We start from the raw sequence: 22,655 nt of genomic DNA on the forward strand, positions 1-22,655 counted from the left end.
TTTAATTGTTTTAAATATATCGATTTTTTTAATGTCTATTCAATTTACATACCGTAATCTTTTCTTGACGGATTACGAAAATCCATTGCATGTAACAATCGACGATACAAGTATCATTCGTTGGGGAAACCTACGAATTCATTTATAAAATAGCAGAAATAAATGAAGGTTGTTGAACGGAAGAAAAAAATAAGAATGTAGTAGTTTTGAATTTGACAGCGATGCAGCGAATTCGATTGAGTGTATTCCACGATATACAGCATATCCGTAACATGAAATATAAAACTCTCATCATCAACTATATATATCGTTAACTTTGAACATGGTCAACATATAAATATACAGTCATCACGTTAAATTAAATGTATCCATACAATACATACAATTGAATCTATACACGGTATATAAGTAAGACTCCTAAATACATTTGATGTTTTCGGTTTCTTTGATGCTTTTTAGATGCATACATAAATGCATACACGCGTATATGCGATGTACATATACATATATTTCAGAAATATTCTTTGTCTATTACACAATTATACAAAACGCTACGGCGAAACTCGCGTTCGCGTGTGGTTCTTTTTTATTTTTTGTATACATATATATATATATATTTGTTCTTTTTCCCTTATATATATAGAAATATACATTTATTAATGATACGTAGAGATGCTACCGATTAGAAAAAAAGAACGAAAGTACAAGTATGAACGAAACAAAAAATATGTATATCATATACACATCGAAAAGTTTCATTTACACGAATTACAAAGAACGGAGTATTGGTTCAACGGATAAAGGTCCATTCATAAACAACCGTATCGTACCTGATCGTATATTCATTTTTCTCGTATCTGATAGATCTGACGCATTATTAACTCCGGTAAATGTAATGTCCTTTCAAAACGGTCATCATTTACTTTTATACATTCATTTATATATATACAAAATAATTATTCTAATATCGTGACTATCTCCAAAGGACATTAAACTTAAGGAAGATTAATATTGCACCAAAATTGCAGTCTATACAAGAAAAATGGGCAAAGGGAAAATTCCATACTCGGAATAGGCATGGAAAGGTTGCACATAAAGGGACCTTAATGTCTCTCTCTTTTTCCCGTGACAATCGAATTGCTTACGAAAGCATTTTGGCACTTATAGCGAAGAATTCTGTCAGCAGACTCCAGAAGAATTTCCATAGAACAGATAATGCTGCCTCTTTTCGCGATCGCGATATCTTTTAGGCCATCACCAACGTGTTTTAGCATCGCTGTGTATCATCCGTGCACACGATATACGTGTACTTTTTAGGCTCGGTGGAGACGAACGACTCGTTGCGTTTTCGCACAGGTGTCGCTCCACAATTCGACAGGTTTACATCACGTCACAATTAATAAAACGATATCGTTACGATAGCGTGTCATAATTTGGAATCGCAAGATATTACCGGCGTGAAACCGCAACGACGAAGATCGTTCGCCTGTACCGAACTTTACGTGTCTTCGCCGCAACGAAAATGTACGGAATCGTTAGGAACATACAGAGAAACATCCGTATCTTCTCCGTTTGTTGGTCAGTCTCCAGCCTTGCAGAGGCTCTCTCTCCTTCTTTCTTGTCTCGTAGAATCATCTCGACGAAGAGCTCGAGAAAGATCATCGTCGAGTCCAGCTAGCGCTTTTCTCTCTCCCCCTCCCCTCTCTCTTTCTCTCGCAAGATATAATTTCAGTCTTTTTATCTGGTGGTGCATGGCCAGTCCGGTCACGTCATTTGGGCAGCGTTGAAGCCTCGTTTTCTGGAGGCGGTGAAGTGTTGCGGATTAGTGATCTGATATTGTTGCATGTACGGATTGTTTCTGAGCACGTTGCCACCGGGCGAGCTGGTCGAATATTGTGAAGGTACGGTAATGATTCCGGTTTGTTGTAAATACTGATCGCGATAAAGGGCCTGTTGGGTCACGTACTCTCCGTTTACAGGATTTTGAGTACCGTAGTGCACGTTGACGGTCTTCACGGATGGTTGATTGGCGTTGCACTCCTTGTAGGTGTCCTGATGATAGCGCAAACTGGTAGGAGACGAGCCTGGCGGAGTGACGTTCTTCAAGCTTTGCGTCGGACTCTGGGTGATGGACTCTAACACGTGCCTCGGCATGTTTGGCGATGGGCAGTGAGTCTCCTGCAGGCCGTCTACGCGATTCGCGTTCCTCACGTAAATCGGGGCGCTCTCCGGTCTACCACCGACTATGTTCCTCATTCCTTCTCTGTCTTTCGCGCTCAAACTTTGCCGGGACGAATTCAATCCAGATCCACGATTCTTCGTTGTACAGGAGGGAGAGGTGTTGTTCAGGTCGGATACGCTGGACCAGGTCACGCTGGCAAGCTCCCATTGACGAAGAAGATTGGATACTCGTTCGGCTCTGGCCATCGTGTCCAAACTTTCGTCGTAATCTGGCCCCTGTAATCATAGTGTTACCATATCTCTTAGAATTACAGCGATTGAGGTGAACGCTTAGCTTGGTTAATGATTGTTTTATTTCTTGTCTCGCTAAGATGAATGAGGCTCTCTTTAAGATTTCTCTAGGTTCTTTTAACACAATTTTCTTTCTTTTATTCACCGAACGAAGTCTATACTCAAGTCTAGATTCAAGAGTAGAAGAAATGACGAACACTATCCACCTATGCATCTAAAATTCTTGTCCTTGTTGGGTTTACTCGAGTGTCTCTAAAAATTTTCCAAATCGTTCTGACAAGACGATCGATCACGCTTCGAAACAAACTGTTTACAATAAATTTCCAGTGCGTTGCAGTACGAACGAAGAATACGAGATCGAGATCACGTTAGAGCGGTCAAGAACAACCGGTACGAACGCATGAAAAGAAAAAAGGGTGAGGAACGAGCGGCATCTTCGGTATGGTCGCAAGGTCGTTTAGTATGCAACCAATGAAATACCAAACAAATTCATGTCCCGCAGTAGATAAAAATTGCAACTGGTTGACCAACTGCCGCACGGATTAATATTATTATTGTGACAAGGCTGGCCAAGCAAGGTCAGCGAAGCCTTAAGGGTACACAATCTATTTTACACGGCCTGATTCCAATGTATTTTGCCGACACGATAGAGAATACACCGCGTAATTCGAGGCTAATCCCGATTCTCGTTACATAGCGTAAGCCGAAAGCTTCGTCACATAGTGGATTACTACGATGGCGTACTCCGTGCAAGACAGATTTAATCGGACAAACAGTATTTTGTGGAATACTCAGAATGTAACACACGTTTGAATTCATTAAGCCTACGGATAGCCTTGAGAAAATCCTAGACGCACCTGAATAAAAGCTAGACAGATTATTATAAAGTTATATAGAACCCAGAGAAATCTATTGAGAACTCTGAGAGAAATTAGAAAAAATGGTTCTCTTCCGTGGAAGATGCAACACTTACATTCTCGATCTTCTCATCGAGCATCTTGAAGAAGTCAAGTTGACTGGTGGATATCTCTCTGTAACATTAAAAACTAACTTTTAGTTTTCTACATATTTATATTCTTCTTTCGAAAGATTCAGAAATTGAAACTCACGCTTGTTGTAACAGAGGACCACTTCCAGGTGCGTTTGACTTCTTCTTGGCTTGATTTTTCAGCTCGCTAGAACCATTTTGTTCCTCGTTCCGATTCACCTCGACCCCGTTGTTGTTCGTTTTATTATTTTTTGCGCTGCCGTTTCCATTCTTCTGTTCCACGGACGCAGAACCTGCGACACGAAAAAGGATGAAAATATTAATCGAACGGTATCGCCGACACTTTGAAAATTCTTAAACTGGTTGTAAAACGAGAGATCAGGGTGGTCCTCCGTAATGTAAGAATACAATGCATAACTATGCAATATACAGCAATATGTAAGTACTCGTAAGGGTAGGCCCTGACCAGCAATGATCTATCGTCTACTCGCGGATCTACAATACACTCGAGTGTACAAAGTGCAGAGTCAACGCAGCGTATCAAACCACTTTCTTTTCATTAACGAGAAGGAAAATAAACGCAAAAAAAAGTGTTGCAGAAGCGGGGGGTCTTGTAGAAAGGTCGCGAACTCGAGTATTATCGTGCATAATAGATGAACAATGGGAAACGGAGGATAAAGGAAAGAAACGGCGCGATGCCCACACACAGGGAGGGTGGAACGATTTTTCAAATCGTAAAAGCGCGGCTCGGGTACAAGGTTCACGATGTTGCGCTCGTAAACACGTTTATAATCTTATCACGGGTAGCTCGACATTTTTAAGGACCATTATACGCTCAGGCCCGAGTCCAAACGGAATATTCGATTAAAATAGACCGACCGTCGACTATAAATGACTTGCTGAAAAGCGAGCGAAGCGCATCTCGTCACAGTTTTCAACGACACGTACCGATAGTAGGAAGAATAACGGATAAGTATGTTCTATGATTAGTACGAATAATCAATTTCAATCACCTTTAATCGACTCTCGAGCGGGTCAATCACGATCCAGATGAACTAAACGAGTGTCGACTAAAATTAGACAGTCAAATTTTGGACCGCTAAAGAATGAAAAGTAATATCTAACCCCGATCTATTCTGAACAAGTTTATACTTGAAACATTTGAAGCTGTATTAATAGCAAATTAGGGCTCGAGAAATACTGCAAAGGTTGCTAAATAATTCTAAATCTAGTACCTGAGCTAACGTAAAAGCGATCCTCTTAAATACCTAATAATTCAAACGGTATACGCGAATTAAACATTGCCGTGCCGTTCCGATCGGTTCGAGGGGTTTTCGATAGAAGGATGCTCACTGGCATTTCGAAACGGATGCAATTATTCGCGAGGGGTGATAAGTCGGATGGTTAATCGGTGCAACGCGCACGAATACGTGGTCCATTCATTGGCACACGTAAGGCGCGAAACAGGGAGAAAGAGAGATAGAGGAAAAGGAGAATGAACTCGTATTACAATGAAACGCAAATAAACCCGAGACACGTACGAACACTTGCAAAGACAAAACACGGTTGCTGGCTCTATGTAGAAGCGTGTAGGTCAGTAGGTGGGTCTTGACGACCGTAGCGTAACTTCGCTTCGTTACAATTACGCGACACGACTCTTGGATGCTTGTTTTGCGATATCGTCTCATCCATGCATGAACATTACCAGCGCGTCCACGTTCACGCGACTGCTTCGAGCTCGATGCTCAATTTTTTCAACTCCGTTGATTAGCTTGCAATTTCCTTCTGTCGAGCTTTTTCATTTCTTTCGATCCGTCCAAGAAGCAAATTCGAACACAAGGAGCTATCTACTCTTTCTGACCAATTTACTCGTCGTTAAAATATTCACTGTTTATACCGATTTCGAACCAATGTTCGTTTCAAATAGTTTTTCAAGCGTCGGTTGACAATGCATTTGTGCACCTGTCACGTTATCGAGGGTGACAATGTAACGCGCACGAGGTGTCTCGTATAGTGAATCGAATAATTAGCTCGAGACGTACAAGGTGCCTTGTTACGCGGATGGGACAAGTAGCGCAAACATACCGCTTTGCAAGTCTATTGAATAAATAACGTAAGACGTATACGGTGCGTCATGTATGTTTGATAAATAGCGTTTGACGTACAAGGTACGACCTTACACATATCGAATGAATAGCCATAATATAACGATCCCGGTAGTTCTTAAAAGAGGGTACCGAATAAATGGCGCACACTAAAGAATAGTAGTCCAAAAGGAGCGTGAAAGTGAAAAGAAATTTTGTTTAATTGTTTTATCGCATAATTTTGTTCTGTTTTCAGGCGCGCCAGCCGCGTCTTTAATCGCGTCGAATTAGTATGCGATGCACGAGGCGGACTTTCAGAAACATCGAGCGAATAACGTATAACGCACCAGGTGTTTCGAAAGAATAACATACAATTTCGATAATCAAAAAGTAGTAAAATATGTATTAATAATATTTTACTGTCGAGCAAAATTCGATTAGCATTGCACGAACACGCTTCGATTATTTTACATAAAACAATCATAAATCAGTAATCAGAATACGAAGCTGTAGGCGTGAGATACCAACGAGAAGGGAATCGATTGTGTAACACGAGAAAAACGAGCTCAGGTGGAAGCCGTTTTAAATGAAACTCTGGTGCATGAAGCGGAAGATCGAATCGACCTGTCGGAATAGAAAACCGACGGAGAGTTGTTGGAACTATCGGTTGTCAATTTGTGAACGAATCGCCAATTACGCGAATGCCTCCGCTGAACTTTATTTCATTCTTGATGCCTGAACAGGTCGAATGGGAAGAACGCAAAAATGGTTAAATTTTACCAATGTGACGCAATAACGCGTCATTTCTGGAAACCATACGTATTTAAAAAAGTGAAGTACTAACTCGAAGATAATGTCATTCCAGTCTGTTAGAAGCGTGACGTTAGAATCTTGTTTTTCTTAGAACTCTTAGCGCCGCTTACTCAACGGTCAACGTATTAGTTATTAGCTGTTAGACACGTAGTGGCGAAAGAAATCATAAAGTAAGGAGTTAAGCTGTCGATTTATTGCTCATCCAGCGATAAGTCTTCACTGCTTGATCGTCCTGCCACATGATCCTATTAAAGCTTTAACATCGTTACCTAACCTTGTTCGATCTGTGTTTACATGCTAGACGCATAATACGCTTCCCTCTCAGAACCCGTACAGAGACTCCTAAAACCGCGTACTTTCCGAGCAACCGTAAATATCTGTGTACTTACGATACCGATGGCTCGTAATTATAACTAACGTCATTTAAAAGCTGATAAAACGAGTTACATAAATTTCGAGTCACTTGAGAAGTGGTCTTCTTGCCATGAAAAATTGTGGATGCATACGAAACGTACACGTTCATAACGTTTGTAACTTTCCACGAATTAATTCGAAAATCGTCGACGATGAATTCTGCAGCCAACCAGAATTTCGATATGAATTCCTCGGTCGAAAAACGAGCGATCGTATCGTTGAACGAGAATACTTAACCGGAATGAGAACATCGATTCTGTCTGAAAACCAGACGTTTCACAGATTTTGACGATCTCCAAAGGTCAACTATTTAATCTCAGATTTCTAAATGTATAATTAAAACAGATGAGATTGCTAACAATCTATCCAGATTTCCTTCGAGTTTTATCGATCTACATTTGCGCGAAATCTTTTTCTCTACGAGTGAATTAACTTAATCCCATCTGTTTTCTCAAATATTTTATGTCGAAATCGTGTGCGTAGCGGACAGAGGTTGGGTTCAGATTCAATCGATGAAATATTTCAGGGATCTTGGTTGACGTAACGAGAAATCAATCCATGGAAACTGTTCTCATTCATCCAGCTCGATTTCAAGTTGGCAAGTCGCCGAAGGTCGATGAACAGAGTAAAATTCAGAAATTCCATGTAACGCCTACGTGCGTGAATTACTTTGTCGAGCAGAAATTCTACCGAGGAAAGTGAAAATAAATTTATGACGTACGGACAGATTCATCCGTGCAAGATTCTTTTTTTTGACGTAGCATCAGCATTTACATTTAGCTCGGAATTTTTTCTGGAGAACAATTGCAAAAGTCAAAGAACATCTCTACTTCAATTGCATGATATCGGCTGACGCGATATTCATCGCGTTAAACGTATTAGGAGTTTAGAAATGTAAGAGTCAAAAGATAGAGAAATCTATAAATATAAGGATATAGAGTGTACATATCTAGAAACATCTACACGCATTCATATTTCGTTTTTATAACACAGATTTAATTTCATGGTTTTTATTTAAAATAGTTCCAACGCTTTCGCGCTCTCTGTATTTGAATCAAAGCGTTTCCCGCGGTCTGACTGTACCCCTTACCGCCCATAGTGGGGCGCGAAAGCGTGTCAGGGGTGCTACCCGCGGCACGCTCTTTTATAGACCCGACTCGTCATCCCTTACCCCCTCCACTTGACTCGCGCATGCGCGCACGGGGTCTTACCCTCGCTTGACGCACAGCCATTAGAAATCTCAGCACACAGAGATGCAATACCGTGGCCGTTACAGTGCAGCGAGAGCACACGGTCTGGAAGGTGAGCTAATTACGTCGCAGTTAATTACGTATCTGGTACGTGTTTTACGTGCGCGTTTATCGTGCACCAGCGAGCCTAGTCCGACGTAGAGTCGCTCAAAGCGACGGCCTTTCATCGGCGTTATATTATTAACCTTGTTAATCGTTTTCCACAACGAGTAGAGGCAAAGAAACGTCACCGTTTATTTCTTTTTTCTCTCCGCTCGTATTAACATTATTAAGGGCACAGCGCGCGATTCAGTACCTCTATTTTTCGCTCGACTTCCGGAATGGGTCGAAAGCCTCTACCTCGTTTCTACACAAAAACGATCGACGTTTTTTTCCTTGGGTTTACGGAAAGAATATATAGCAATAAAATATAAAAAAATAATGAATTGTATTTCTAAATTCCTAGATCCACGATATACTGCATGATGCAATTAATGACATACCAAGTATTACAAACCAGCTCGTAATATGAATTAAAAATGGAGTCATCAAACACTTATTGGATGCCTTGACTTTTTGTCATTGTTGCATCGTTTCTTTTATTTCTTTACCCGAATAGTTGAGCTTATCTGTCACGGAAAGATTAATCATGCAATCGATCAACTTCCGTTACGAATACTTGTATTACATCAACGTTGCTTTCAAAGTCATGATATTTCATTTACTCGAAATTTATCTTCCCGTTATGAAGTTAATTCGACTGTATTGTCCATCGGAACAACGTAGATTTGGAACGAAACATTCGTCACGTTTCGAAAAAATGTTGATAACACGAGCCATCAATCTTCCAATTCGATTATCGACGCAATTGATCGCATCTATGACAAATTATAATCATAGTCGGTATTTTTGTTGGACGAGGGAAACAAACAAATTTGAGATTTTATTGATAAAATGTCAGGGCCGATTAGAATTTCAATTCGCTATTGTTTTTCGGGGATTTACAGTTCTCTTCATGAAATGAATCACGTAGTATCGAACGTGTTTGTTCACGATTAAAAAGTTCGCAAAAGATTATAATTGTAGCGGAAATGGAACGATCGAAAAAAATTGCATTGCGGCCCGAGTCGCCGTAAAATTAATGAAACCGGAAATGAAGCACGGTTACCAATAAAAACAATTTATCTTCAAGGCTGGACTACGATATTAAGAAAAAATTCTGAAGACAATTACAATAGGAATTATAAAACGCAACGATTGCCTTTTTTATAGGCCAAGTTATTTCGATAGGAAACCATATACTTTTGATAACACGAATATCTAATAGAACGAGCTCTTGATAAATGGCCTTGCGATCGTTCGAAAATGTATTCGCGTCCGAAAATTTTGGTTGTCTGTCAGTTGTATAACTAAAAATTTACGAGTCAATCATGAGATTTAAAAAAATGACGTTATATATCTTGATCATTATTCGTGGAACGTACACATAACTACGGAATGAAATGCTATTCCAACAAGAATGTTTGTTAGTCGGGAGAAAAAAGGAGCATTAAAACGACCTTCATCTTCCTAAATCACGTAACAGCCGTAAAAACGTGGTTCCTGGCTTAACGACTAAAATTTCGCGAGAATCTCGAGCGAGACGAGCTGAAAAAATAATTGCGCCGGCGAGAAAACGAGAGGGAATCGTGTCGGAATATTGCCGGAAGACGGTCGTTGTTCACGAATGACTAACGTAACTCAGAAACACGCGGATGGTAGAAGCTAGCAAAGCGTAAACCTGAAAGCGACGCGTTCACCTTGGATTCGAGAGCGAGGGATACGGAATCGCGAAGGCCACCGGTAAAAATAAAAGAGAGCAAAAGAGAGCGAACATCGTACCTCGAATCATTCAAGGGAATTCGAAAATTTAGTCGAAGACCGTGTGCCAGCACGATTTTGCGACTAAATATTATCGGTCCTTTCGCTTTCGGAGATTATTATCCACTTCATTTTTATGATTTTTACGACAGCGTTTATACGATCGTTATTGCGAAACTTTCACCTTTCAACCGCTCATACTTAATTAATCGACTTTACGAACTACCGACATTTAATAATCAACTTCGACTTTTCAACTTTCAATTCTTTTGCAGCTTCTCGAGAAGACGTCTTAAGTTTAATAATAGCATCAATGGCGTCGATATTATCATATAACATTTGCATACGATTACCAATTTAAATATTGGTTTCTACCATTTAAGCTTTCCGTTGATTCTCATAATAATGCGTTAACAAGCTGACTGTTAGAGCAATAGTCAATTACGCTGATACCATCACGCAATGTTTTTGTCCTCGACGCCAAGATATCTCGAATTAGTCACCGCATTTTTTTTTAACATTTCCCGGCCGTCAATGACCAATTACACGCAGATAATCGAACGCTTCGTTGATCGAATCGATGAAGGACCTTCTTAGAAATCTGTTCGACGCTTTGAGAACGATCGATCTAGTCGTCCACAGCAACGGAACGTAATTTCGTTCTCTGCGAAATTACAGACGGACTTAAATTCACGCCCGACTCGATTCTAAAGATAAAATTGAATAACAGGAAGAAGAGAAAAGTAGGAGAAATGCAGAGCGAAAGGGACAGGTTTAATTTAATTTCTCCGATATATAGAGGGTCGTTGACGAGCCGGTATATATTCGAAATATATTTCCGCCGAGGTAAAAGCTTCCGGCCGAGTACGTCGCGCTATTGGTTCCATGCATTATTCATGGCAACGTGGGTGTCGCGTGCTATAATTCGATAGATTCGACCTGCACTTAATAGATTCGCAATGTGCGTGTACCTGAATGCGTGCGCACACGATATACCACGTAAATTCAATTCCGCACAAAATTCTATCTTATAGGATGGCAGACTTGCAGAGCACTTTGGAATTTTGTGGTTTCTTGAAACTTTCGAATTTCTGAAACTCCTGAAACTCTGAGGCTTTAAACCGCTTGGGTTTTGAAGTTTAGAAAGCTAGTACATTCAAAAATAGTTCTCGAGAGGTAACATACTTGAAGATACTTATTAACATGCATGTCACTTTCTTTATCTGAACAAATTTCGTAAATCAGATACTTGTGATCAGGATCGACTATGAGGAGTCTGGAGAGCCTCGTCTAGGAAACTACGTCTCGCGTAATTGCTCATTGATATAAAATAATCGTCGTCCGTTTGAAAGGAAACAGCAAGAACATTAAATGTTCTGCTCCATGTTCCATAAATACACGTTGTCACCCGTGTTTCGTGGATCGACTATGTTTAGCTGGCAGTATCGTGACAAGCAACGTGATTCATTAGAACGTTCCACGTGCTACCGCTGATACACGCGACAAGATCGCAAGAAATTCTGAAGATGAATTCGAGACTTTCAAGAATCCTTACGTCCAGGTATTCCCTGAACGAATCGCAACGTTTGACGCAGTTTTTTCTACGCAAGTTTGAAAATCCGAAAACCAACAAGGTACTCGTCAGAATGTAAATTTAATCAAGCGAACGTGTTAACAGCGTTTCAACATCGTTTAAAGATAACGTTAACGATCGAATCTTCGAATGAGAATTTCAAATTACCACGAAACTCGGACGGAGCACCTTCCTCGGCGCAAGGAATTAACAATCGCTCGAATGGCAAATTTCCGTTGGCTCGTTACTTATACACCGCAGCGCCTTTCATTCGCCGGACATCCGTAACGTGGAATTCCAATAATAACACGTCGAATGGTTACGGGAATGCGATTACTCAACGCTTCAGCTCGCGCCTTGTAACGCACCGATCGTGCGAGACGAATACTAATTCTTTGTACGGTCGTTCGACCAATGTTCTCGATCTGTCTGTCTCGCGTCGAATACGAATCGGCCGAACGACAACCTTTCGATATCGACTCGATCTCGTGACTCAACGTGTAACAGTTCGAAATTAACATTTACCGAATTGTGACTTTTGATTCAGGACCATGCAGCGAGAAGAGAGTGCAGTTTCATTTTTTTCTTTGACGTGTGATGTTCATTATGTACACGTCCGATTTGAACGCGATCGAAAAGGATTAAATCCATGCCCAATATATGGTCAGTTTCGATTGAAAGTCGTGTACAGAAAGACGATGCGAAGATTTGATAATTCGACGTGCGCGAACGAGGACGACATGGATCGATACGAAGCCGCATCTTTTTGATAATCTAATTCAATAAAATCCTACTTGAGAGGCTTATCCGACCGCGCAGAAAGCCTGCCGCCGTCTACAATTAGATTTGCCTGTGTGAAACGGAAAGAAAACAACGCGCGTTAATTTTAGCGAGCCACCGATTGAATAGGGTCGTGTGACGCCGACCTAGTTTACCCGCCAGCCTCGTCAACTATCAATTTCCCGCGAAATCAACAAATAACGAACCTAAATTACCATAAGATAACTAGACACCTATAATGTCATAGTGCGCTACAAATTCCATCGAATGAAACTACGCTATTGAATCTGGATTCGGATCCCTCGGTACATATTTACACTACCGTTAAGATAAAGTATCTGATATATCGAGACGTGTATTCCGAAATTCTTCTATCTCTATATCCCGACATTTCTAGATATGCCTATATCTCTGTATCTCTAAATACCCATCAACCTTCCTAAGTATTCACGACATTCTCTTCTGTTCCCTCAAATTTCTATATCCTTCAAATCCCTATATTTTGATCCCTATGCCCCGGATACCCAAATCCTTACGTCCTCTAATCTCTCAGAGAGCTCTCTCACTATCTTCCCAGATCCTAAGACCTTTATATATCCAATATGCATAATAAATTTTAATTAGAAATAAGTCGCAATTATCTCGGAGGGTTATCGCGCGGTACTTGAGATTTTTCTGATGCCCCTGTTTCGTCTGGACTACTACGTTTCTGCGAAAAAATTACCTGGCTCTTTAACGGAGATTGCGGAGAGACTTTGTTCGTTCCTTTCGTTTGTTTTGCTTATGTGTGTATGTAGGTATAAAGAGGAAGGCGAAGTACAGGAATCGCTATCAATCGTCGCCGAAGTATTGATTTCCACGGAAACCAGTTATACCGCCGTAATTCGAACTCCCAACCCATATCCGGTATGATACGATTCGACTGCGGATCGCAACGTGCCTTCTTTTTCTTTGTTTTCATAAATATCCTCGTACAATTTTCTTCCGTTTGTACAGAGTGTCGATTTGACACATGAGAGTACCACAAAATGTCCAGTATCGATTTGGAACTTGAACCTTGACGAAAATGATTATATAAACGCTTCATCGTTTCGTATTCCACACGAAATGACTGGTTGAAAAAATGAGGGGGCCATGTTACAACTTAATATTATTCACCAATGAATTTTCAGGCGCTTATATCCCAAAATGATAATGTAACATTCCAATTATTTGTAATTCCGTGTACATCACTTTTGTGACGCCCTGTAAGACAGAACTTGGAGCGCTCGAGCATCCATTAACTGCAACGAACGTTATCAAATGATTCAGCAGAAGGAAAATGGAAGTTACGAATGTCATTAATGCTGTATCAGTTCAGATAATCGAGGTTAACGATCGCCATCGGTTCACTGGATCTCGCGTTACTCTTCCGAAAGACGTAGCATGCACCACGTTCACGGTCTCCACTTTCATTTTACAGCTCCGAGATCAAATATTTCCAACTACCGACGACACAAGTTTCGCGAATCGATCTCGTGTTTTTTTGTATGCTAATACAAAACGTAGGTCACCTTTGAAGTATTTAAATATGAACAGGCATCGATGAATGCAAACTTTTTGAAATTCCCTACTCGAATAATTGTTTGAAAAGCACCAGGCGTAGACTCGCTGAATATCGATAAAACGGCTCGTTTTCATTTTCGCGAGAACTTCGGTTCGCTGTTTAACGTTTGAAAATGAATTATTCATCGTTTCGTCTAGGTCTTCCTTTGAGCTTGGAAATATGCTGTGGCGATAACACAATCAACCGGTCGGCTTCGTGCATACGACAAGAAATCGAGCTTATCAGTTTGCCCTAAAAAAAAGTTTCGTTCCTAACAGGAACAGATAGGCGGCGGTATCGAGGTCAATTTTGGCACGAGATAAAGCTGCATTCTCGGTCGAACTGCCATTGTTCCTTGGTGGAATATCGATCCTACTTGGAATTAACAGTTTCCTTTTTCTCTCGTGACACAAAGTAGAACAGAACGCTGCTCCCTGTTGCAAATCGATGGATTTCTTCGCGGTTTTGCCGCGCGGGTCGTTCACCTCCGAGTAGTTGCTCAACTCCTAAACAAATTCAATTCGATCGCATTGAGAGAAGCACAGCTGGTAAATTCATATTTCTTTCATCTTGATTCGATATTTAAAGACAACAGGTTACAGGTTGTTTCAATTTTTCTGATACAACTATGTTTCAAAATTCTTCCAAGTCTTCCAGTTTCATATTGCTTAATGCATAAAAAGATATTTGTTACTACTTGATATTTGTTCTTATTTTCGAAATAATATTGGAGCAGTTATCTCACGAATCACTAAATTCATGAGATACGGACTTGTAAATATTTTGAAACGGAAAGTCGAATCAGTGAGACGGAAACTGCGTATATTTTAAAGCAAGGCCTAACCCAAGCCGAATCAATCGCATAAGTATGGTGTGACTAATAATACTGTGATGCTCCGTTGCATTCGATTGAAATCTTTTTTTCAAATTTTCTCTAGCGCAAAGGAAAACAAATGTATTCTTTAATTACGCGCGATTTTATACGCGACAGCTTAATTAAGCTGGTTAATCGCATTTAATTGCAAGACGCCAGTGGTGCTGACACAAAGCCACTTAGTAGACAACAGGAACAGATAAGGTTGATTTCGCATGTAACAAAGATTTTTATTAACAGATAAGAGCAAGATATCTTTGAATACCTTGCCGTTATCTCCGATGCATGCTTTTTAAACAACGCGAATTCCAAAAACCGATGCGTAGATAATATGATGTCCCTATCGTTTTATTTTTCAGAAAACACGTTACTAATGTCTTGCATCATAACGCGTAATTCTACGAAATATTGGCGTACTGGCTTAGTGAGTCATTGTCCATTAATAAAAGCAATCAGATATTAGATAACTATAAAAATTTCAAGTTTAGATAAAACCCCAGAGAAGCTTAAACGTTGAAGCGGAAATGAGAAAAAATACGTTAAAAATGAAATCGAAGTAAAAAAAATGATAAATGCTCCTTGAAATAAATTGTTCATTTGCATCTGATTATGTTTAACGAGCCGGTCGACTGGTATCGTGAAAGCGCGCAAAGCCACAGCCATTAACTGTTCCGAGTGCCTACGTCAATCGTTTTCAAATTCCCGCCTCTTTTTATATCTACGGTGTTGAAAGCACGTGACTGGCGTCACGTGACGGAATCGCGCAGTACCGACATTTGTCGCGAAAAATTGAACGCTTCCCTCTCGTGTCACGTATAAGTTATTCAAACTGAATTCCTTTCCTTTGTAAATTCATTTTATATTACACGGGTGAAATCGAAGTCTATAACGTTGTCGGTGCTATATCGACGATGCTTCCTACATGACGTTACATTGTCACGTGGCTTTCCGCGAACTGCTGCAGCAACGAGTTTCAAACTTTCTCAAAAATAAAAAACTTAAAATCTTTTGAATAATTTCAATAAACTCAGAAAATATTTAGATTCTAAATTTGAGAATTCGTGTTAACAAGATTATATTTATAACAACATGCAGGCATAGGGTTGATTTGGTATCGTACTTCTCCCCCCACCACGACCCTGAAAAAGCTACAGGTGGTGTTGTCGGTGTCAGAATTAACAACGTGTCGATAACAGTTCGAAGAGAATGCCCGAAATACGTATCGGAGTCTCCTTCCTTGTTTTCCAAGGTTATTCCGTTCGGAGAAGGTTCACATGACTACGGTCACGTTTTACCCGTACACGGATGTGCGTCTATTTCGCACGTCGTCTGTCTTGAAATCGAAAACACCGAGTTGTCGTACAATAAATAACAGGAAAATGAAAAATTCATGTTCAATTTACTCTGCTGCAAACAGGCGCTTAGAAATTCGACGTAGTATGTGCACATTATCACGGTTGTTGTAATTACCCGAGTCACGCGGCATCAAGTTAGACTAACCTACATACAAAACATAGCATTCGTGCGATTTTTCTGCGAGGTTAATAAACGTCGAACAATGCAAACGCCGCGCCGGATATATACGTTACGCCGAAGCAGCTGTGAGTCACACCCGGCTGCAGCGCAGCATCGTCATCAACGGCATTCCACGATTCTCCTCCCATCTTCGAAAGACCGCGAAACGCGAGACGAGCTTAAATTAGATGCAGCCTAATTCGAGTATAGAATTACCCATACTACGATTAAGTACATACGTACAAAAAGAGGGACCTTCGTTTCAACTACATAATTAGATTCATCACGAATCGCGACGTGTTTACGAACAACAATTTCAACGCTCGTCGTTAAGTATTCTAACATCAAGCACAATGCAAGTGTAAATAACTTGTCACAATTACTGGATCAGTCTGGTTTCTCCTCCGATTTCAAAAACAAACGCAACTCTTACCTTTCGTTCTTCGAGCAAGATGCGATATATTTTGCCTCAACACTTTCAACCACATCTTTGCTCCCTTTTGTTTATTCCCAAAATCCGACGTCCTGGCAGGACAGAATCCTCCAGTCGTTTAAACAAAATCGTCCACTGTCACCTGAACGGTATTTTTTCCGATTGCCGGCTACTTAACCTCACTTTCGCGACTTTGATACGACCGTTAAATTGTCGACTGTACGATAATCGATGAACGACGTAATATAATATAAGTATCGTGTAACACCGAAATAGTTTTTTCAGAAGAAGAGATTAAAAACTGAACGATGCTCACACACGAAATTGCTACGACAGACAGACATCGAAGCTAAAGAGGCGCGACCCTTTTATAGGCGGGACAACGATCACGTAGGCAAGTCGTTCGCTGCTCTACTACCGAGCGCGATAATATCAGCCTCGGGCCTTGGAACTTGTCTTGTTTACCAAGCAAAGACGACTCGACAGTGCGATGTATGTATTTCGACGAAGTACCGGCCAAACGCAATTACTTTTAACTCGGAACGTACACGACTTGTTAAAAAATACGAACGAGCACAACGGATTTCCCCTGTCTACGCTTAAGCACTTTGACCGTTTGACGGCAACGCGTTCTCCCGCTCAAACCATGGCAACGCTGTGAACAGTGTAAACTGACAAGTAGGATGCGCGCGCAGCATTTTGCGGTTAGAGAAAAATTGGAAATTCAATGTTATTTTGCATTTAGCGAGTCATACGATCGGTATTATTAAATCGATAGCTATTTGTGTCGATTTTTATTTATAGCAGACTAGAAAAATATGTTAATCCATAAATTTATGCAATCTTACGACCGAGCCAATGTTAGAACACGGTAAACAGTGTACGAACAAAAAATTGACACGGTAAACCGATAGATTTACATTTGTAAACAATCGATCGAGTCAAAGGATCGATGTAAAGGTTAAACTTTAACTTAAAATAACTGACCCGTGTTTGTATTCTTGTAAAAGCACTCGTTATGCGTAGTATCGTGTATTATAAACGCGTGTGAACATTTCGAATGCACGGGAGAAGACAAAAAATCAATATGACAACACAAGGTAAACCATAAGTTACACAATTTTTAAACTTGAGGATTTAAAACTTTGAGAATTTGGTTCAAAATGTTTGTTGTAATTCAGTGAAGTTTAACCTACTTTAATTACGTATTACACTGTTATTTACGCCGACTTTATTTTTAACCAGGATAATAAAATACTTGAATCCATAAATTTAAACGATTTACGAATAAGCAAATCTAAGAACGGTCGTACGTACAAAAAAATTTTAAAAATTATGTTCGTAAACATATTTGTAGGCCTCTAAATAATAACAAGTATATGCATTCATGCTGGTTATTTTGTACAGTCGATTTGTGGTGATCGTTGATAAGAAACGAGTCAACATCGGAATTCCAACCCTACAACTATCTCGTATCGGTATAAATTTATCTACTTTTTTTCATTCTCCAAAAAGACAAGCATATACTTCAATGAAACGTAGTCTTATTATTAGAACAGTATTCTTCGTGACGTAACGAATAGATTCCTAACGTAATTTCACGTTCAATCATAAAGCGATGTACCGTGACAAGTGTCGAACAGTTAAATAGGAAAAATGACGACGTAAGAGGTCTATCACTTTTCGCTTCTTACGAGTAAATTTTCAAATTTGCAAGTTTACCTGAGTGTAAAAATATTCCTCAGGGTTACCAACGAACGGTGATAAACAATCATGAGATGTTATTTAATGATTGTTTAAAGAGTTGTCTGGAAGAAAGGTGAAGTAAGAATACCGACATCTAAACGCGAGAAGTTTCGAAGTACCGTAATAAGCGAAGCCATCGTAATGATATAAATATCAGAATTATCGCATGGTATATTTAGCTCACAGACGTCGAAGCCGGTAAACAACAAACCACGATCCGACATACGATTTCAAAACTGCCAGCACACAGATTTGTTCTCTTTATCTTTCTTTTCTTCTTTTTTCATAATCGAACAGTAACACTGCGCGTTGCGATGGTCACGAGTGCACGTGTACTGGAACATTAATGCCCAATAAAATTGAAAAAAAAAAAAAAAAATAAGTCCAGACACCGGGTTCGTGACTGAATTTGTTCGTAGAAAACGTCCGAATGTAGGTCGCGTGACTCCACAAATTAGAAAATCTATCAACGGTGATTAAGTCGTTGATAATTTATTACCAACGAAATTAGGACGACAAACACTGCTCGAAATAGACATGGCGTTGTTTAAATGTACTCGATTATCAATCTATAGAAACGCGGAGGGTGGTCCCAGTTTAATCGTAATTAAAAAACGAATGCAAACTAATTTTTTATCTAAAGTTGCGGAAGTTTGGAATGACTTAATCGTCACGTTTAGTCTAAAACGTATTCTTCATTCGAGTCGTCTAATTCGAACATCTTTGTTCATTTTTTAGCGAGCGGAAACAGCTGAACAACGGTGTAAGAGGGTTGCTGAACGTCAATTTACCGTGCCAGAAGGTTTCGCTCCCCTTTTGTACAACCTAACCCAGGGCCTAATCTACCTCAAGTGATGCACGTTAAGAACAAAATCGATCGTTCCCGCACGCGTGCGTGCGACCACGCACAGATTTTTTCTTCGAGACGCAGAAGAACAACAACATACTAATGTGTTTAATACGCATGCCACAGATAAAAAGTTCGTTAAGGCGCCATGATGCATCGCGTTGAGGACGAGTAGAGCAAGAAACTACTAATATAGTAATTATACAAGGAGAATTGCGACTTAACCTCGAGACGCATATGCGAAATCTAAATATAGATAGCTATATACGTTCCGTAACTTCCACCTGTTCTGGAACGTAATTCGACATACGCATCTTCGATTCTTGCGTGTATCGATGAATAAGCTTTTTGACACTCGAGAACAATGAGCGCGAATTAAACATTGCGTACGTTTATTCCGAAGAAAATGCAAGTGAATGATCCATTCAAAATTTATGTTATCACGGAAACACTTAAAAGCGCTGAATCGTGTTTGTTTCAAAGGTTAAAAAGATAATGATAGGAAATGATCAACTCTTTAAATGAATGCGTTGACTGGCATGTGATCCACATATGAGTAGTACTTAAATTTTTAAGTACGTTGTATTTCAATGTTTTGCATATCCATTTTCGCTGGCAAGGAAAAGAATCAAAATGTTACCCAATAAAATTTTCAGTAGCTTCCACGCGTCAGTCAACGTGTTAACCAATGTATACATATTCTGAATTGGTCACTTACCCACAGAATCACCGTTTTTCTTGCCATTATTGTTCTTGTTTTTCTTATTCTTCGGATAGATATTGCCGATTTTGCTCTGTCCACAACCCATCCTGCTCTGTTGCTCGGACGGCGTTCACACTGAACTTCACTTCCCACTAATAGTAAGTTCGAATACTTTCCAATTTTCTTTATCAATTTCCGTAAACGTTACGATCAAGACAATGATGTTTTCTCTGACTTTAACTCGATGGAAAATTGTTCAAAGGCAAAATTTCTTCTTTTAGGCAGCGAAGAAACTTGTTCACGTATACATACAAATACATACATATATATATATTTTTCTACACGTATGTGTATGTATATACGTATACACAAAGCAGATAGATTGTTAATCACACGAGATCTCAAAAGATATGTAGATACAACAGTAAACACGAATGATAATGTCTAAAGGAGTTAATGAATTCAGTCTTTTCATGAGCCACTGATTTTCCTCTTACATTCAACTAACGCTACCAACTTGAATGGCAAACTTTTTTGAATGAATTGATTTTCAATACGTTCAGTCTTTGTAACCGACTCGAAGACGGCAGAGAGAAAGGGAGAGCGAGGGAAAAAGATGATAAAACAGTCTTTGAAGGAATTCACCGCAACACGGTTCTGTGTCTCCTCGTGACGAAATCTGTTCTTCCGGAAAAAATTAGCTATCGGGGCTCGTTTTGCCCCGGTGGCCGTGGACTTTGTCGTCTCTGGCTACCTGAGCCGAGTCACCCAATCCATGTTGCGTTCCTATTTCCTTCTACCACCCCATCATTCGTTATCTATCATCTATCCCATGTCCAAAGGAGCCAGCGGTGCATCCTCCCGATCTGTCGTCCTATACATTCGTTCCCTCGTCACTGGTTGTTGCCCCGGAAGGATAAACGCTTCTGAACCCGGATCTACACGATCCACCTTACCGACTGATCGAGGTTGAACCGTGGATGGAGTAAAATTGTTCCATTGCAGAGCAAACTTCCGGTTTTAAGCGGGAGGCAGTGATGACGCTTGGACGCAGTTAAAAGAGTGGCTGACACATGTTCCGGTTACGAGAACGAGTTGGCAAAGTTTCTTACAGGCAACAGCTGTTCCGGTTTGCTACGATAACGAATGTTTCCGTGGGATCAAAACTCCAGTGGATAGAATCCTTGAAGATGAAAGGTAGAAATGAAACTAATCGAAGAAGGATCTCGAGACGAATTAGTTCGGTCTCCTTCCTCTGTTTTTCAGTAGAGGTGAACGGCTTCCAGCTGTAGGATTCTACGCTGCAAAAGAAACATAAAACGGTTTTAAATACGACTTACAAATATAAAGTATCTATTGATGAATTACTAATTTTAAGGACATTTGTGCACTGCCAAAATTTGTTGGCCTTTACATAACATCTAAATTTTCACGTCAAGTACAAGTTTGCGTACAAATAGTCTGATTTGAAAAATTTTGACCACCGATAATAGAGAAGGTTTAGCTAATAAAAATCCATGATTTTTCAATAACTTCATCTCTCGATGGATTGTTAAAATCGAATGGGTGGTCGATACTGTTAATTTTGGCACAATGTGTAACGTGCTCCAGCTTTCAACGCACCATACACGCGTGGCTAAGAATGGAACACTCTTACAAGATAAAGCCACATGTGTAAAACTTATTCACGATAGCAATTTACATTGTACAATGTGGCAGATCACAATTCCCCGTGGAAATCGATTTCAATCGATGGTTTAGCATTATCGATACTGTTATCGACTGGGTAAAGTCGCACGCGACACCACGAAAATTTGTTTAAATTTGAAACGATCGTCGCTGTCGAAATCGATTCGTTTCGATACACGATCGAAACTTAATTTTCATCGAAAATGCGTCATTATTGGAGTTAACTGGCGTCTCGAGTAAAATTGCAAAGCCAAAATGGTAATTATGTTATATTCGACGACTCGCTACAGTCGATACGATTTGAAGTAATTACACATGATAGGCGCGTTTAAAAGCGTGTCAATATCGAATCAACGTTCGATATTCCGTAATGTAAATTTTGCACGGGACGCTTGCTTTTCCGTTTCTCGGTCAATGTCGTTTCCTTTGATTCTCAGCCGTAGACGACTAATTAACAGTATATTAATTCTACAACATCAATTACAGACATACAATACGCTCACGTTTCATCGAATTCTGTGTTATTGTTATTATATCGTTGTACAATCGACCCTTATCGATTCCCTTGCGATAAGCCTTCTTCGTTTGATAAAGTTACTGTCGTTCGTTATTAAAAGACAAAACGATAGTTTGACGTCAAGATATTCACTATTTATCGAAATGTTAGCTTGAACGATTTGTCAATGTTCGCAAATGCTCCTTGTATCGATATCCGAACTCGATTCTTCGTATAAATACACTACGCCCCGCGAATTGTACCACGTTAATTCGTATCCTTGAATATCAGCGGAAAGAACTCTCAGGAAATTCAAACAAACTCCCAAACCTGATACTATTTTTGTCCGACACATTAGCTCTCTGAAATATTATACAGAGAAAAAAATGAAGGAGGAGCATAATCCGTAAGTTCTCGATTTTGTCACGAGTGTTATCACCTGCTATAATGCACAGAAAAAAAACACACACATAGGGGTCGTTCTTCACAACGCAATGTCGTTCCCCTTTGAAGGCGACGTTATCCGAAATACGATTTGAAGTCAACTAACCTCG

At 39.9% G+C, this 22,655-nt stretch overlaps 1 protein-coding gene and 1 long non-coding RNA gene across 12 annotated transcripts in view; one reads left to right on the forward strand and one right to left on the reverse strand.

Annotated features, from left to right (window-relative positions):
- On the reverse strand, nucleotides 1–20,069 carry tow (target of wingless). Of its 5 annotated transcripts, XM_076531127.1 has the most exons (5): nucleotides 19,932–20,057; nucleotides 14,175–14,304; nucleotides 3,582–3,753; nucleotides 3,446–3,503; nucleotides 1–2,457 (listed from the first exon to the last, which is right to left on the reverse strand). In XM_076531127.1, the coding sequence occupies exons 1-5, from the start codon at nucleotides 19,956–19,958 to the stop codon at nucleotides 1,765–1,767; spliced, it is 1,080 nt and encodes a 359-aa protein (XP_076387242.1). In that variant the 5' UTR covers nucleotides 19,959–20,057; the 3' UTR covers nucleotides 1–1,764. The 5 variants fall into 5 exon arrangements, with proteins under 5 accessions (XP_076387242.1, XP_003699896.1, XP_012146548.1 ...); XM_003699848.3 differs by lacking the exon at nucleotides 14,175–14,304 and having other exon boundaries at nucleotides 19,932–20,069; XM_012291158.2 differs by lacking the exons at nucleotides 14,175–14,304; nucleotides 19,932–20,057 and adding an exon at nucleotides 16,621–17,256.
- Nucleotides 6,723–22,655, forward strand: part of LOC105663289 (uncharacterized) — a 20,095-nt gene continuing 4,162 nt past the window's right edge. Inside the window, exons 1-4 of one of the 7 annotated variants that reach the window (XR_013038028.1) lie at nucleotides 6,723–8,108; nucleotides 19,105–19,168; nucleotides 19,991–20,074; nucleotides 20,198–20,231. This is a non-coding gene — a long non-coding RNA (uncharacterized LOC105663289). The other 6 variants (XR_013038027.1, XR_013038029.1, XR_013038030.1 and 3 more) reach the window with 6 other exon arrangements.

This window comes from Megachile rotundata, chromosome 4 (genome assembly GCF_050947335.1).
Source record: "Megachile rotundata isolate GNS110a chromosome 4, iyMegRotu1, whole genome shotgun sequence".
In the NCBI taxonomy this organism is placed as follows: domain Eukaryota; kingdom Metazoa; phylum Arthropoda; class Insecta; order Hymenoptera; family Megachilidae; genus Megachile; species Megachile rotundata.

Bases quoted from the DNA above. Each gene is read 5' to 3' on its own strand.
- tow (XM_012291144.2), bottom strand. From the start codon at position 13,944: ATGAATAATTCATTTTCAAACGTTAAACAGCGAACCGAAGTTCTCGCG. The intron at 3,504-3,581 runs GTGAGTTTCAAT...TTAATGTTACAG, and splicing joins GGTCCTCTGTTACAACAAGC to AGAGATATCCACCAGTCAAC. The intron at 2,458-3,445 runs GTAAGTGTTGCA...CTATGATTACAG, and splicing joins TCGATGAGAAGATCGAGAAT to GGGCCAGATTACGACGAAAG.